The sequence below is a fragment of the Aphelocoma coerulescens genome, chromosome 13, assembly GCF_041296385.1.
Source record: "Aphelocoma coerulescens isolate FSJ_1873_10779 chromosome 13, UR_Acoe_1.0, whole genome shotgun sequence".
NCBI lineage: Eukaryota > Metazoa > Chordata > Aves > Passeriformes > Corvidae > Aphelocoma > Aphelocoma coerulescens.
The window spans coordinates 16235500-16250897 of NC_091027.1; the positions used below are offsets into that span (position 1 = coordinate 16235500).

A 15398-nucleotide genomic window follows, 5' to 3' on the forward strand; every position below is an offset into this window, starting at 1 on the left:
AGCTGTGTGCTGGAGGCAGATGTGGACAGTTGCAACCAGCTGTTCCACCATCATTTGTCTTCCAGTTTCTCCAAGCTGTGGCATCACAGCCTGTCTGCTCCTCTCTTTGCTCATATTCCTTCCCCACACAGATGGGGAGGCAGCAGGTCACTGATGAGCTGTAGGGTGGGAGAGACCCTCCGCAGCTGATGTGGGGTGAGCTGGGAGTGTGGCAGGAGTTAGCTGCATGGCTTCAGTACAAGGCATCACCAGGAAGAGCTGGGGTCAGAGCCACAGACTGTTACAATCCAACCTCCCAGTTCCTCTGGAGATTCTGGGAAGCCTCAGCCACTCATAACCTGTGTGTGCTTCAAGTGACTGTCACTGCAAGCAAAAAATCAAGTAGTTGGTGACTTGTTGGGAGTTTGTCATGGGTTGCTACACCCTCATCTTGTCTCTAGACTTCAGGCCTCATCTCGTCTGCAGACTTCAGGTATATGCAGCAGCCCCCAAGCAGGTGTGGGGATGCAATGGAGTGGGGATCCAACGGGAGACATACAAACCTCAAGGGTCAGGAGGCTGCAAGAGGCCCGGATTTCTTCTCCTGGCTGTGCTCAGCTCCCAGTTTTGTCACACTGGAAGCTGATGGTCTTCCCAGGTCAGCAGTAGTCTGTGCACACATCCTGCCAGGGCTTCCCTGGTGCCTGTTCTCCAGCAGGAACACAGGCCAAGGAGGAGCATGACTAAGGCCTTAACTATTGATTCCTCAGCACTCCTCCCAGACCACAAACATTCCAGTGAGACTTCACAGAGGGTGAAACAGTACTATAATGCTTAACAACTGTAGTAGTTTATATGTAATAAAAAATGTTGGGTTTTTTTTTCTTTTAATATAAATAATGTAAGTTACTTAAAGTTAGGAGGGATGGCTGGAACACCACACTTACTAAGGTTTGCCAACATTTCTTACTCAGGCCCATCTTCTAACTGCTTTTAGCTTCCTGTTTTCTGGTTGCATACAGCTGTGCCAAGCTTGAACTACTGGACTGGAATTCAGCTTGGGTCGTTCCTACTGGAGTTTTTGGATGGATGGCAGGGAGGTGGGGAATTTCAGCTTGAACCCTTTCGGCTGTTTTTTTAAAAATTGACTCAAAACCCCTGCGTTTTTCATCACACATTAAGAGACAGGCCATCAAATCTTTGCTGGAAAGATTCCTCCAAAGATTGATCAGTGGCTCAGTGTTTCATGTCTTACATGTCTGTATTATACCTTCACTTTGAGAAAGTTAAAATATGGCCCATTTTAGGCTTTCAGTATTTTTTGAGGTCACAGTGTGATTATGCTCAGGAGAGTGTTGGTAGTTTTCCAAATAAATTCCTGGAAGATGCTGCATTGGCTTGGCCCCACTGCCAGTCCATGGGAACACCGAGTGCCTGGGACTGATTTTCTCTCCTGGATTTGGTGGGAAAGAGATTTATGGGTTTTCCCTCTTAATTTGGGATGGCTTGAGGAGACTTGGCCCACATGTGTGAACGTGAGGACTGTCCCAGGGGCTTGTTTTGCCCTCCCTTGGGAGGGCTCAGCTCCTGCAGGTGGGATTCTGGGCTACAGGAGGCTGATGTGCTGGTGATCTAGGAAGTCTAGGCCAGCCTTTCTCTTGTCAGGCTAGTGGAGAATGAAGCTTAAGGCCTGCAAGGGCAAGCCCAAGAGAGGGTAAAAGCAGATCCCTCTGCAGGAACTTGACACAGACATCTGCTGCCAAGCTGCTCCATGGGCTCTTTCCAGCCACTGGAAAGCGGGTGGCACATCTGGACCCTGATCCACCCATCACCTCTAACAGCACACAGGCAGTGGTGTCCTGTCTTTCTGTCTCCATCAGCTCTATGCAAGTCTGGCCCATGAGCTCAGGCAGCTGTCTGTAGGGGACACGCCATCTGTGGTGACCTGACATGCTTCCCCAGCCTGGGGTCACCTCAGGGAGACCCATCACTGTCCATCCTGCTGTGTGCAAAACACTCTGCAAGTGAAATGTTGCTCCATCAATCACTTTGATAGCACAAATTTGCTTGAAGTTAGCTCAAAGACCTTTAACGTGGCTCTTGTTTGTTGGTGGGGCTGAGGAGGGTTGGTGGGGGATCAGTCCATAACTTGGGTGCCTCACTATGGATCTGGTGGGTGAAATTGGACATTCTGTGGGCTCATCGTCAAGTTTCTCCTGAAACCTGCAACCACAGAGTCCCTTTGCTCCACTTTAACTGGTTGGGGGTGCTTCATAAGGAAAGATGTCAGAACCTCTGTGTTAGGAATACTCTTGCACTTCCATGTCTGAAAACCCCAGAGAACCAGGGCATGCTGAGGAAAAAGCACCTGCAGTGCTCTGCCAAGGAATCATGGGATGGATCTGGGGAGCAACCTGATGAGGAGCAGCAGCAGGGTGGCAGGAGACCAGCAGAATTCTCCTCTCTGGCCTGGGTCTCACTTTCTCTGCTCCCTTGTTGCAGGCAGGGGCCGTGCAGGGATCGGGAGCGCCCGGCTGCACCTGGTGCGGTAGGTGCGGCGATGCCGCGCGCACTGTGACAGCGAGGGATGCACACGGATGCCCGTGGAGAAGAGGTAAAACTGCCAGCACTGCCCCCAGGAGGGACCAGCCTCAGCTCGTGACTGTGGCTTGTGCAGCCCTCAAGGAGTGCTTCACCCCAAAGCCATGCCATGCAGGGCTCTGAACTCCCCACCCATCACACCTCCCAGCTGCAGGGAGTAGGACATGGAGAGTGGGTTAGAGCCGAGGTCCAGGATTGCCTGGGCTAGAGGACTGGAGCAAAGTCAGGCAGGAATTGGGGTTCCCATTGGAATCTGTCCCACTCAGCAGCAGCTCAGCATGTACTTATGTGGATCTGCCCATACCCAAGCCACAGAGGGTGTTTGGGTTGGAATCCCTCCTCTCCCTTGCTCAGGTGCCGAGGAAGCAGCAGCAGAGAGGGGCTGCTGACCTCTCCATAGGGTGAGAGGAGCAGAGGCAGCAGTTCCGTGTCCCTTGTTAACAAGAACTGGTAGAGCCCTGACCTGGCCAAGCAATTAGTGATTCTACTGCTAATGAGAGCTTCAGCTCAGCAAGTGAGACCACCCAGAGTCTGTTGCTGAACCTGGGCACCCTCCTGGCTGCTCAAAGGTGATGGATTGCTGAGAGGGAAACTGAGGCAGGAAATTTGAATTATCTGCTTGAGATGTGAGTTAGGAACCAAGGTAGGGGGAGAACCCCAGAGCCCCATCTGCCTGCTGGCACTGATTAGCCAGGCTTCCTGTGCAGGTGAACAACAGTCACATCACCAAATGGTTTGGGTTGGAAGGGACTTCAGAGATTATCTTCCAACCCCCTGCCATGGGCAGGGACACCTTCCACTATCCCAGGTTGCTCCAAGTCCCGTCCAGCCTGGCCTTGGACACCTCCTGGGATGGGGCAGCCACAGCTTCTCTGGACACCCTGCACCAGGGCCTCCCCACCCTCACAGGGAAGAATTTCTTCCTAATCTCTAATGCAACCCTGCCCTCTGTCAGTGTGAAGCCATTTGCCCTTGTCCTGTCACTTTATGCCCTTATCAAAGTCCTTCTCCAGCTCTCTTGGAGTCCCTTTAGGTACTGGAATGGGCTCTAAGGTCTCCCTGGAGCTTTCTCTCCTCCAGGCTGAACAGCCTGTGAAGACAGATAATGTTTTAAAGGTACCTGTGAAGACACATATTGCTTAAAACCAAAATCAGCTGTTACAACAGCTCAGCCTGGGTGCCACGCAGAATACTCCTGCTTCCAGAAGTGATCATTTCTGGTGGCACTTGACTGCAGCTGTGGAGGATTATGACAGAGTAAAGCTTGCACAGCACTGTGGGGCTGAGGATGGTGCTTGTGAGACCTTGCAGGCTTTGCATCAATGGGCCTATTTGCCAATAAAGAGCCTTTTTATCAAAAAACGACTTGTCTAGGTGCAAAACTATGTCCTTCCCTTGCCCTACAGAGAGAGCATCCCAGGGTATATTCAATCAGGACACTTTTGCCAGAGTTTTAGCTGGCAGCTTGTGACACCCTTCAGCAGTACTTGTGTGTTGGGAAAAGAGAAGTGGTGCTCTGGCAGGCAAGATGCTCTGCAGAAGTGCTAAGTCAGCAGGGAGAATCACACAGGTTGGCACAGCACAGCTGCTTAGAACAGTTAGAAAAGAATAAATCACACTTATTACCTGTTTCACCTATTTCTCCTATTTCTGGAGGGCAGGGAATACCAGGGAGTAGCATCCCAGCAGCGAGTCTGGGAAATGCAGCCATGCCACGTTCCTGACCCCAGCCCTGGGCACTAACAGCCTCCATGGGACACATCCCCTGCTCTGAGGCTGTCTGGGGCTATGGGAGCAGCAGGAAAGGTGGGTGCCTGGGCCCCAGTGGCTCAGCACCACAACAGCAGCTTGGTCTCTGAGATCTCACTGTGCTGAGTAAGGAGCACTGGGCCTTCAGAAGCACCAAACACCGGAATGGTCCTTCCTTGCTCTTACACTGAGCATGTGAGAGGGGGTGGGGGCTTCAACCTGCCTTTCTGACAGCCCTTCCCGATGCCCACGCTGTGGTTTCTTTTCCTTTGTAGGTAGTATCGAGCCTGAGCTGAGCGCGGGGAGGGATCCCGTAAGCGCTGGGACAAGGAGCAGAACATGAGCGAGACCAGCCCCTTGCCATGGTCTGCCGCAGATGAGTGCGAGCCGCATTCCCCGGGCTCGCAGCCGTCCCCGCTGGCCTGCAGCGATGGGGACGAGCAGCCGAGCCAGCCTGCGGAGCCTGCCAGCGGGAGAGCCAGCCCCCGGCACGATGCTCAGCCCTCCCGGGCGGAGGGGGAGCGCGGGGACCAGCGGGACGAACATCTGGAAGCGGTGACAGAGCCAGGCGAGAGGCTCAGTGAGCAGGGACAAGGGACAGGCGCTGCCAGCGAGAGCGGCCGTGCGGACGGGGCAGTGCTGGCCAACGGGGTGGACGCTGCGCTGGCCGCGGGGCGGGAGCGGCCGCCGCTGCAGCCGCAGGACGGGGACACGCCCGGCCGGAGCAGCCCCGAGCCGGGGGACAGCGGCTCCCCCGGCCTGGAGATACCGAGCGCGGCCCTCAGCAAGGAGCGGTGGCACAGCGTCCTGGGATCCTCAGAAGCTCTGAGTGCTGACGAGGCGGAGGAGCAGTTCGGGTGAGTGCGAAGCCGCCGTAAGGTAGGCTCAGCCCTGGTTTGTGTGGGTTATTTTCAAGGCTCCTTGGTTCGGGTTACTCTGCCCCATCAGTGTGAGGAGCTGCAGCTGCTCTCATGGCTGACTGTGGCTTTCCACTCCTCTTTGGGCTTCTCGCACATTTTTCCCCTGTTTATAACTTTTTACTCTTTTTTTTTCTCTCTGGGCTTCTCACACAGTTTTTTCCTGTTACGAATGCAGAAAGCTGTGATTTGAGCCAGTGTCTGCCCACAGAGTCACTACAGTTAAGGGGAAGCTTTTGGGATCTGGAGAGGTGCTGGTTGTGCTCACTTTGGGGGTGTCCCACTCACAAGTTAGAGATTCAACTACAGCACTTATGGCAGAGTTACCTGAGGTAACTTAGGACAAGTACAGCAGCCTGGGGATGCTGGAGAGCCGGGCTTGTCTGGGAGGCTGGTGTGCCCTGGAAGTCCCTGGCAGCATGGCTAGCTCTGTCAGTCCCTGGGCTAGCAGGTGGAAGCTGTGTTTCTGAGAGCGGGCAGGACACTGAGCTTTGCTCTCCACGGCATCTGTGGCAGGTGTTACCAGTGCCTGGGTGACAGGGACAGCAGTGTGAGACAAAAGGTACAAGTGCCATCCAATTCTCAAGTGCCTGAGACAAACCTGCACGTGTGCAATGCCCCTCACTCCCTGAGTCCTCTCTGCTGGCAGCCTGGCTCTCAGGAGAACTCTCCAGGCTGGGGGACACTCACATTGGTGTGGTGTCCACAGCTGATTTTATGCCTCTGCAGATTTCTAGACCTGCGTGGGACTCTGCAGGTTGGGGGCTTAGAGGGAATGACAGAGAGATGAGGAGAGGTGCTTCCCATGCCATTCCTGCAGGAGTGATGCTTCCCTTTGCCACCAGAAATCAGCCAGGGCTCTGTGTTGTAGCCAGGCGGGGCTGATGTCTGCTGTGAATTTTACAGCCCTGCCTTTGCACCTACCCCAGGCCAGGAGAGATGCTGCAAGCAGGAGGGGCTGGAGAAGAGCAGCAGGGGTTGCCCCAGAGGAGTATGGCCTTCGAAGAGCAGCTGTGAAGGGACAGGGTGGCCAAGGTGGACTGGGGATCACCTCCTAGCTCTAGCCCCGTGCAGGCTCCATGCTGAGCTGTGTGTTCCGAGCACTGTCTGGAGCGTGGGCAGCAGAGCTGGGGAGCCACGCAGGGTGTGGGCTGACAGCAGGCATCCCTCCTGCTTTGTTTCTGTAGTGTTGAACAGGCTTCTCTGTAAAAAGCTGGTGGTTTGTTTCACTCGAGAGAAGCAGCAGCACTGCTTCAAAAAGCACAACTGAAGGTGTTTCAGAGGAAGGGTGTCCAGGGCAGGCTGCTGCTGTCTGGAGAGCTCAGGGAGCCTGTCCCTCCCCAGGCAGGTCCCACAAGCCCCATGAGCTATGCAGTCAGGTCTTGGATAGCTGCAAGTCTCTCAGGTTTCAGGGGAATCATATTTGCTTGGTAGCTGGCTCCCTGGCAAAGGCTGCGAGTTCAAGAGGAAGCTAAGGGTGGTCAGAGAATGCTGCTGCAATCACTGGACGTGCAATTATTTTAAGGTACTAGGGCATGAATTGGTAGAAGTGGCAGGCGGAGGATTTGGAGATGATGCAACCTGACTTGGGTCTTCATGCAGAGTCTCTGATCTCGTGCTCTAAACATATTCACTTGGATAGCAAATGAGTCTTTTGGGAAGCTGAATGCACAAGGGACAAGTCACATGCTATATTCAAAGCAGAAGGGCAGCTGGAAAACTTCTGGGACACAGCTGAAGTCTGGGAAACCACTTAGTGCCAGCAGATTGGGTTAGCTCACTGTGTTCGAGCTCATCAGTGCTTTGACCACCTATCTTTAGGGTAAATGGCAGGAACGTGTGGCTGCTGTGGGCCAAACACAGCATGGAGCTGCTCTGCCCTGCCTGCTTGTACTGTGTGGCTCTCCTGGGTCAGTGTGGGTCAGCAAGACCTGACCGATGGACCGAGGCACTGGGGAGTCGCTGTCATCCTGCATCACCTCTGAGTTTCCCCAGTTTTTTTCTTTACTCCCCTTTGGGGAATTGCTGTCTCTGTAACAGCCCATTCTGGGTATAGGAGAACCCAGTCCAGTGTTTTACTAATGAGCAGTCAACTGTTTGTTCCTGATGACAAATCATTTGTCATCATCTGCACATTGCTGCTTGTATAATGCATTTTCTCCCTGAATTTTAAAGTACTTTACAAGAAGGTGTTGAGTCTTGCTCTTCCCACTGGAACAGAGAAGTAAAGGGGGAAGTCATTCAAGGCCATCCCTCCATGGTAGAGCTGGAGAAAGAACCCATGATTGTCCTCCCAAAGGTAGGTTAGTGCATCTATGCAGGAAATAGTTGATAAAGAGAAATCAGGGAAATAGAGCCAAAGATTTAGTGTTTGTGCTGCAGTTTGCATTAACTGAATCCCTTTTCCCCCTTTCTGGTTTATCCCATGGCATCTATTGTTTGTCTATTTACCTTTCATTGTGGCTGTGTTGCCTGGAGGTCTTTCACCTTCTCAGAAGCCCCCAACATTGGCCCTGCTGCTCTCAGGGAGGTCACAGCTCTGCAGTCCAACTGCGAGATCCACCAGTGAATGATACTCTCTACTTTCAGCCCCATGAACTCATGGGAAAAGAGCAAAATTTTTAACAGAGAAATCACCACCTTTTGCTTGTAGACACACTCAGCACCTGCAGTTTTGGGACTGCGGCTTTTGCCCACACATTTCCTCCCATGGCAACATGTATCTGTCAAAAAATTCACATTCTGTGAGGAATGAGACAACTCTTTTTAGAAATTAAAACAATTTATTAAAACAGAAAAATTGAAAAATTGCAAAAAAAAAAACTAACAAAATATAAAAATTTTGGATCCTGATGGCTCGAGAGATATGCCCCAGGAGCGCAGGGATTCAGGAGCTTTAGGCTTAAGACAGCTCTGAACCTCAGGTAGAGAAAAAAAATAAACTTGCAGTTTAGGCTGGTCAAAAAGAAATCTATTTCTAAAAGCCCCTAGAAAGGGGTAGGCTTCTCCAGCACTGCCTTAGCAAGCTGGAGAGGAAGGGAAAGAGAGTGGGCGTGTCTTTTGGATTCCTTTTATAGCTTTTGCTCCGCCCACAGTCCGCCCACAGCCCACCCACAGTCCACCCCCCTGGTTCAAGGCGGTTGGTGTTTTCCCCTTGACAGACCATCTCTGTCCACCAATGGCTCCTCCTGGTCAGAGGGGTGATATTAGTTGAGATAAGGGTCATGTGCTTATGGGGGGCTGGGCTGTTTGTTGCAACTGGGGTTTTTTTTAAAATCTGCCTTGAAACCAAGATACAAGTAAAACATAAAAATACATCCAACACATCTTAAAACACTTGTAAAGGTATACAGTAAACACAGGAAGACCATAAAAACTTGATTAGTGTACCTGGACTGATGGATTGATTTTAACATTCAATTTAAAAATATTAAGCTCAAATTAATTAAAGCACTTAATATGCAAAGACCAAGCACAAATAGGGATTTCATGTATGACAAGTCCCCCCTTTTTCTCTTATGTTCACATCTTTGGTCTTTGCATTTAAGTGGAGGTGGATAACTCTTCAGGGATAGATTCAAGCTCTTTAAAACTGTCCCACACTTGCTGGGCAATTTTTCTCTCCTTTCTAGTTTTCTTATTGTTACTATTATTGACATGCATAATCTTTTGAGCGAATGGTGGACGCTGCTGTTGTCCTTGAAGATCCTGGATCAGTGGCATGCCTTGGACGACAGTGGTGATTAGACGGATGAAGCAAGGGATTAAACAAGGGAGAAAAATAAGTCCTGTAAGGGAAAGTCCAACAATAATTAAAGCTTTCTTCCACCATTGTCCTTGGAAAATATTTTCCCACCATTCAGAAGTGATCGAGGGCTGCCATTTCTGCACTGGAACATGGGCTAGTTTCCTGATGTTTTGGGTAATCTTGGTGATGGCTTCGCCGTGATCATCAATATGGATGCAGCAGTCTGAGGTGTTAAACTTGCCGCATACTCCACCTTCTTCAGCTAGTAAATAGTCCAATGCCAGCCTATTTTGGTACACGGCTGCTCGAGTTTGCCCTTGCTGTGTGTTAAGTAGTTCAAGAGCAAGAGAGGTCTCATTAGTGATTACCTCAATTAGTGCTTGCAGTCTGATGATCCGGTTTAGCATGTAGATGGGAGTTCGGTACCCCCAGCTCCCATCCTGTGCCCATGTTGCAGGTCCATAAGTCTCTAGGATCCTCTCAGGTGGCCACTCTTCTTCTCCCCATCTCTGGGTCCCTCCTATTACATGTCTCTTAGTACGGAAAAGTTCATCATAAAGGGAGATTCCAAGGTGGGCTCCAGCGTTTTCAGCAAGTAGGAAGAAGTTTGGTTGAATGGCTCCAAGAGTGCAGCTCCCTTTCCAGCGAGGTGGTAAGTTGGAATAAGCTCGGTTACCACAGATCCAGTAGAGGTCTTGTGGTGCTTCCCAGAAGTGGGGTTGTATACTTGCTGCTGTAATCCAGTACTTGGAAATTTGTGGCAGGACAGAATATGGATTTCCTTGATCCCAGCACTGCCAGAGTTTTTTAACAGGATTCAAAATGCAATTTTTGTTTTTAACCTTTTCTGCAGACCAGAATACATCTGGTTCTTGAGGTATCCACCAATGTTTTTGCCCATCAGTTACCAGGTACCTTTTGCATATTGTCTCACCAACTTCTTTTAAAAATTTTCTTCCTTTCCTCCAGATGCATTCTTCTCCAATAACAGTATTGCTTAGCAGCCAGGTTTCATTGTCATGTCTGGTTGTGGGGGAGAGATTACTCAGTCGGAGTAAATCGGGGGGTCCAAGACTGACTCCCCGCCAAGGCCAACTCTCCGATTCTAAAGTTCCTCCGCACACCCAGCAATTTGTTAAATTTAGCTGTTGTCCAATCCTTTCTGCCAGGTCAATAAACAAGTTTTTCCTTGACATCAAAGGATTGTTTTCTTTTTGTTTTTCCTTTTCTTCTATGACCACCTCTTGGATCAGGTCAGTGTCATAGGTCTTTCTTTTTAACAAATCTTCTGTCTTGGTTATGTATCTAAAATTGAAACAGAGCCAATCGTCTTGGGAGGGACACTCTCCCTTCTGCTTATGTATTTGGGTGCCAATGTTTTTGCCAATCCAGTACTTGTGACCTTTTTCTGAGCAGATACTCAACCTTGTTATGTTGTAACAAGATGGATTAACATAAGTATGTGCTCGGAAAAAGTGTCGAATTTGAAATGAGCCTCCTTCTGCCTGGTACACAGTCTTGTAACATCTGTTACAGCGGCTGTCGGCTGCTTGTGTAAAGGGAGGCCAGAGGACCCAGAGACAGATGACACTCAGTAGCAGGATGTTGCTCACTTTCCCCTTTAGGCATACCCGAGAGGAGCTGTCAGCATTTGGGTTGCCTCTGCTGGTGGGGGTTGTCATCTTTGCTTCTTTTGTCCTTTCTTTAGGCATCTCACCTTCAGATGGTTCTTCAGTGACCTCAGGCTTCTGGAAACTCATGGTTATTTTAGGGTTGGCCTTGTCAAAGATTAGAGTTATCGTGCCCATAATTTTGGAGTCTGATTGGACTGTTATTGGAAGAGAATGCTGGCTTCAAATGGAGCCTTACTATACAGTTGATGTGACAATATGGTTGTGTGAAGGCAGAATCTGTAAAAGGGAATAACAAAGAACAGAATTAACAGCAAAATATTTTCAACTTAGTTTAACAACTTGTAGCTAGCACTTATTACTGAGGTATAACTGGGGAAGAACTGGGAGTACAGGATTTTATTAACTTGGAGTGAGGGATGCTGAGTGGAGCTTTCAAACAGGGTGTTTAGTTTGATGGTTTGTCTGGAGGTTTCTTCTCTTCAATTGGTGGTGCCACCGGACCCTTCACCCTCTTGACATGCGTCCAGCCCTTCTCAAATGTCCGGACAGCTGTTTCAGTGGTTAGCTGGACCTGAAATGGACCTTCCCAGGATGGGGTTAATGACTTTTCTTTCCAGGATTTTATCAACACCCAGTCACCTGGATTGATGTGATGTAAATTAAAATCAAGTGGGGGAGTTTGTGGTAGAAAACCTCTTTCCCTTAGCAACTCTAGATTTTTGGCAATTATCTGTACATATTTTTGTACATTGGTGTTTCCACACTCTTTCACATTCAACTCTTGTGGTGTAGCAAGGTAGGGTAATCCATACAACATCTCATATGGTGAACAACCCAAATCAGATCTTGGCTGTGTCCTGATTCTAAGAAGAGCAAGTGGAAGGCATTTTACCCAGGTCCATTTTGTTTCCAGCATTAATTTTGTGAGGGTGTTCTTGATTGTCTGGTTCATCCGTTCCACTCTCCCAGAGCTCTGTGGATGCCACGGGGTGTGTAATCTCCAATTTGTTCCTAATTGCTGAGCCAATTGTTGTACAATTTGGGAGGTAAAATGAGTACCTCGATCTGAATCTATGCGGTGGACTATCCCATAACGGGGGATAATTTGCTCGAGGATCACCTTACTCACTGTCTGGGCTGTTGCATTGACAGTTGGAATAGCTTCCACCCAGTGGGTAAGGTGATCAACGATTACCAATAGGTATTTCCACCTCTGGACAGGAGGCATTTCTGTAAAGTCAATTTGAATGTTTTGGAAAGGCCTGATTGCTAATTCAATTCCTCCGCCAGTGTTCTTTTTCATTACCTTTTTGTTAACTTTTTGACAGATTACACAGTCCCGGGTTATTTGGTTGGCTATTTCATAAACACCAGTGCATCCAAAGGTTCTGAGATAGTGATCCGCCAGAGCCTTTGAACCCCAATGATTGCTTTGGTGGATATTTTGTAGAATTTCTCGGGTTAAATTTTTGTTTAAAATTTGGCGTTTATCTGGTAAATACCAGCGGCCTTGAGAATCCTCATTGGCACCAATTAAAACTAATTTCTGTTTTTCCTGATCAGTAAAAATGGGCGTGGGTAAAATGTTAGTTTGTGGAATAGTGTCAGATGTGGTGGTGTTAGTTGGAAGTTGGTTTACTTCCATCACTTTTACCTCTTCTTCCACTGCTGCTTCTTTTGCTGCCAAGTCTGCTAGGTTGTTCCCCCGAGCTTCTTTTGTGGTTCCCGATTGATGACCTGGAATATGCACCACTGAGATCACCTGAGGCAGTTGCAGTGCTTTTAGAATTTTTAGGATCAATTCCTTATGTAGGATATCTTTCCCTTTGGTGTTTAGGAACCCCCTTTCGGACCAGATTTTTCCAAAGGTGTGGACTACGCCATAAGCGTATCTGGAGTCAGTGTAAATGGTCCCGATGCTTCCTGCTAGTCGGTGGAGTGCTTTTTCTAGGGCATAGAGCTCACAGACCTGAGCTGACCAGGTTGGTGGCAATCTGCCCTTTTCTAGCACACACATTTGGTGTCCATCGACCACTGAATAGCCAGAGCATCGCTTTCCATCCACCACTCGAGATGACCCGTCAATGAAGAGGATTTCCCCTTCATTGAGGGGACAGTCCACCAGGTCCTCTCTGACTTTTGTTTGGATGTCAATTATCTCAATGCAATTGTGTTCAATTTCTTTTTCTGATGGGGTCCCATAAAGAAATTGAGCTGGATTTTGGTGTGTACACACAACTAACCTCAGGTGGTCTGAGTGCATGAGAATGGCTTCATATTTGACTATTCTTGGGTCAGTTAACCACTCTGCAGCCCTGTGAGCTAAAATGGTTTTGATTGAGTGTGGTGTATGCACTGTCAAGTCTCCACCAAAAATGAGTTTTTGACTCTCCGAGACCAGAACAGCTGCTGCGGCGATGGACTGGATGCAGACGGGCCATCCTCTGGACACTGGATCTAGTAATTTGGAAAGAAAAGCCACTGGCTTCCTGACTCCTCCCCACTCCTGGGTCAAGACGCCATAGGCAACTCCCTTCTCCACATTAACAAATAGATCGAAGGGTTTTTCTAGTGAAGGAAGGCTTAAAACAGGTGCTTTTGTTAATTTCTCTTTCAGATTTTGTAATTTTTGTGTATCTGAATTAGTCCAATTAAAAGGTTCTTCTTCTATTAGTTTTTCATATAAAAATTTGGCAGATTGTGAATACTGATCAATCCACAGTCTGCAGTATCCAAATAGGCCTAATAATTGCCGGATTTCTCGTTTTGAAGTTGGAGGTGGTAGATTTAGGATTCCTTCTACTCTTTCAGCACTGAGTTTTTTTGTGCCATGGCCAATTAGATGTCCCAAATACTTCACCTCCTGTAGCACAAATTGTAATTTAGGTTTTGACACCCTCAGCCCGTTCCTCCCTAGAAAATTCAGTAACTGAATTGTAGCAGTTCTTACCGTAGACTCCTGTTCCCCAGAGAGGAGTAGGTCGTCTACGTACTGAGTTACCTGAATCCCTTCGGGTGGAGAAAAGGAACTTAGCAAATCTTCTAGCGCTTGGCCAAAGAGTGTGGGTGCCTCGGTGTACCCTTGAGGCAGGCGAGTCCAGCGCAGCTGCTGCCTCCGTCCAGTGTCTGGATCCTCCCAGGTAAATGCAAAGATGTCTCTGCAATGAGAATCTAGAGGACATGACCAGAAAGCATCTTTAAGGTCAATAACAGAGAACCAGGCATGTGCTGGGGGTACCCGACTCAGGAGTGTATAGGGGTCCTGCACCAGTGGGTACCTGGTTTGGACTCTCTTATTGACCTCACGCAGATCTTGTACAAGCCGGAATGACTTATCTGGTTTCTGGACAGCCAAAATTGGAGTGTTGTAACTGGATTTGCAGGTCTCAAGAATTCCATCTTGTAATAAGTCCATGATAACAGGCTTCAGGCCCTTTCTTTTGTCCTTGGAGAGGGGATATTGTGGTACACGTACTGGCTGGCTATTTGGGAGCAACTCAATTGTTAGAGGTGTGATGTTCATTTTTCCCCGGTTGCCAGGTTTGGCCCACACTACCGGGTCAATGTGTTGCTCATCTACTAAAGATAAAACAAACAATTTAGTGGTCATTTTTCCACCCTGCGGTACCACCCCAACCCTCAGAGGTATTTGGAAGTCACGTCCTAAAAGATTGATCCCAGCTTGAGGTAGGTATAGCACATCCCCTGTATGGGTACGTCCTTGTATGGAAAGGGTTACATTTTTAATTACAGGAACAGCAAAGCTTTCACCATTAGCACCATATATATCTAATGTATCTTGAGAAATAAAACATCCTGGAGGTGTTTCAGTGACACAGGTTCTTTCAGCACCTGTGTCCACTAAAAACTCCACTTGTTGTCTCTGGGGTCCAGCTTCTAATTTTATCAAGGGCTCTTTAAGATGTTTTTGCCCCAGAGAATAAAGCCCCTGACCCCTTCAGTTGTTCAAAATTTGTCCCTCCATTTGAAGGACTCCTTGATCTCTCTGCTTTTTAAAACAGTACCACTGCCCGTGGCCTGGTTTATTACAGTATGTGCAAATTAACCTCTCAGGTCTTTGAACAATTGGGGTAGATTGTTTATTGCAAACACAAACCTGTGGCTGTTGCTGAGAGCAGATTTGGGTTTGCTGTTGTGGGATGCCCCTTTGGGAAGTTCTTTGTGTAGGAGGGTTGTGGATTGGAGCATTAGTACTGTTATTCATTATTCGGCTTTTAGCCTTCATCCTCTCTTCATCCCTCCTAACAAAGACTTTTTGGGCTTCCTCCAGTAATTCATCTAGTTCCTTCTCTGGCCATTTTTCCAATTTTTCCAATTTTTTCCTGATGTCAGGCCAGGAGTGAAGCACAAAATGTACCTTTAGCATAGTTTTGCCTCCCTCAGTGTCTAAGTCAATGACAGAATAAAGTTGAATGTTATTCCTTAACCGAGCCATCCAAGCTGTTGGGGACTCATCCTTTTCCTGTTCCCCACAAAATGCTTTTTTCATATTATTAACTCGAGGAACAGCTTCTCTAATCCCTTTTATAATTAAATTTCTGTAGTCCTTCATGTTCCTCCTGCCCTCTTCTGAATTTGGGTTCCATTCAGGGTCTGTCAGTGGTAATTTTTGTTCTCCAATTGGGCCTTGATTAGAATTATTTTCTCTGTCCCAGACTGTCACTCCTGCAGCTCTAATCAATTTTCTTTCCTCAATGGTGAATAAGGAGTGAAGGATGGATTGTATCTCTCCCCAATTATAAATATTAG

The 15398-nt window shown here is 48.4% G+C and overlaps 1 protein-coding gene across 1 annotated transcript in view; it reads left to right on the top strand.

Annotated features, from left to right (window-relative positions):
* The first annotated feature begins 4646 nt into the window (after nucleotides 1-4646).
* Nucleotides 4647-15398, top strand: part of PSD2 (pleckstrin and Sec7 domain containing 2) — a 45743-nt gene continuing 34991 nt past the window's right edge. The window contains exon 1 of the mRNA XM_069028789.1: nucleotides 4647-5186. Coding sequence (XP_068884890.1) covers nucleotides 4669-5186 — 518 coding nt within the window. The 5' untranslated portion in view covers nucleotides 4647-4668. The remainder of the gene's footprint in view (nucleotides 5187-15398) is intronic.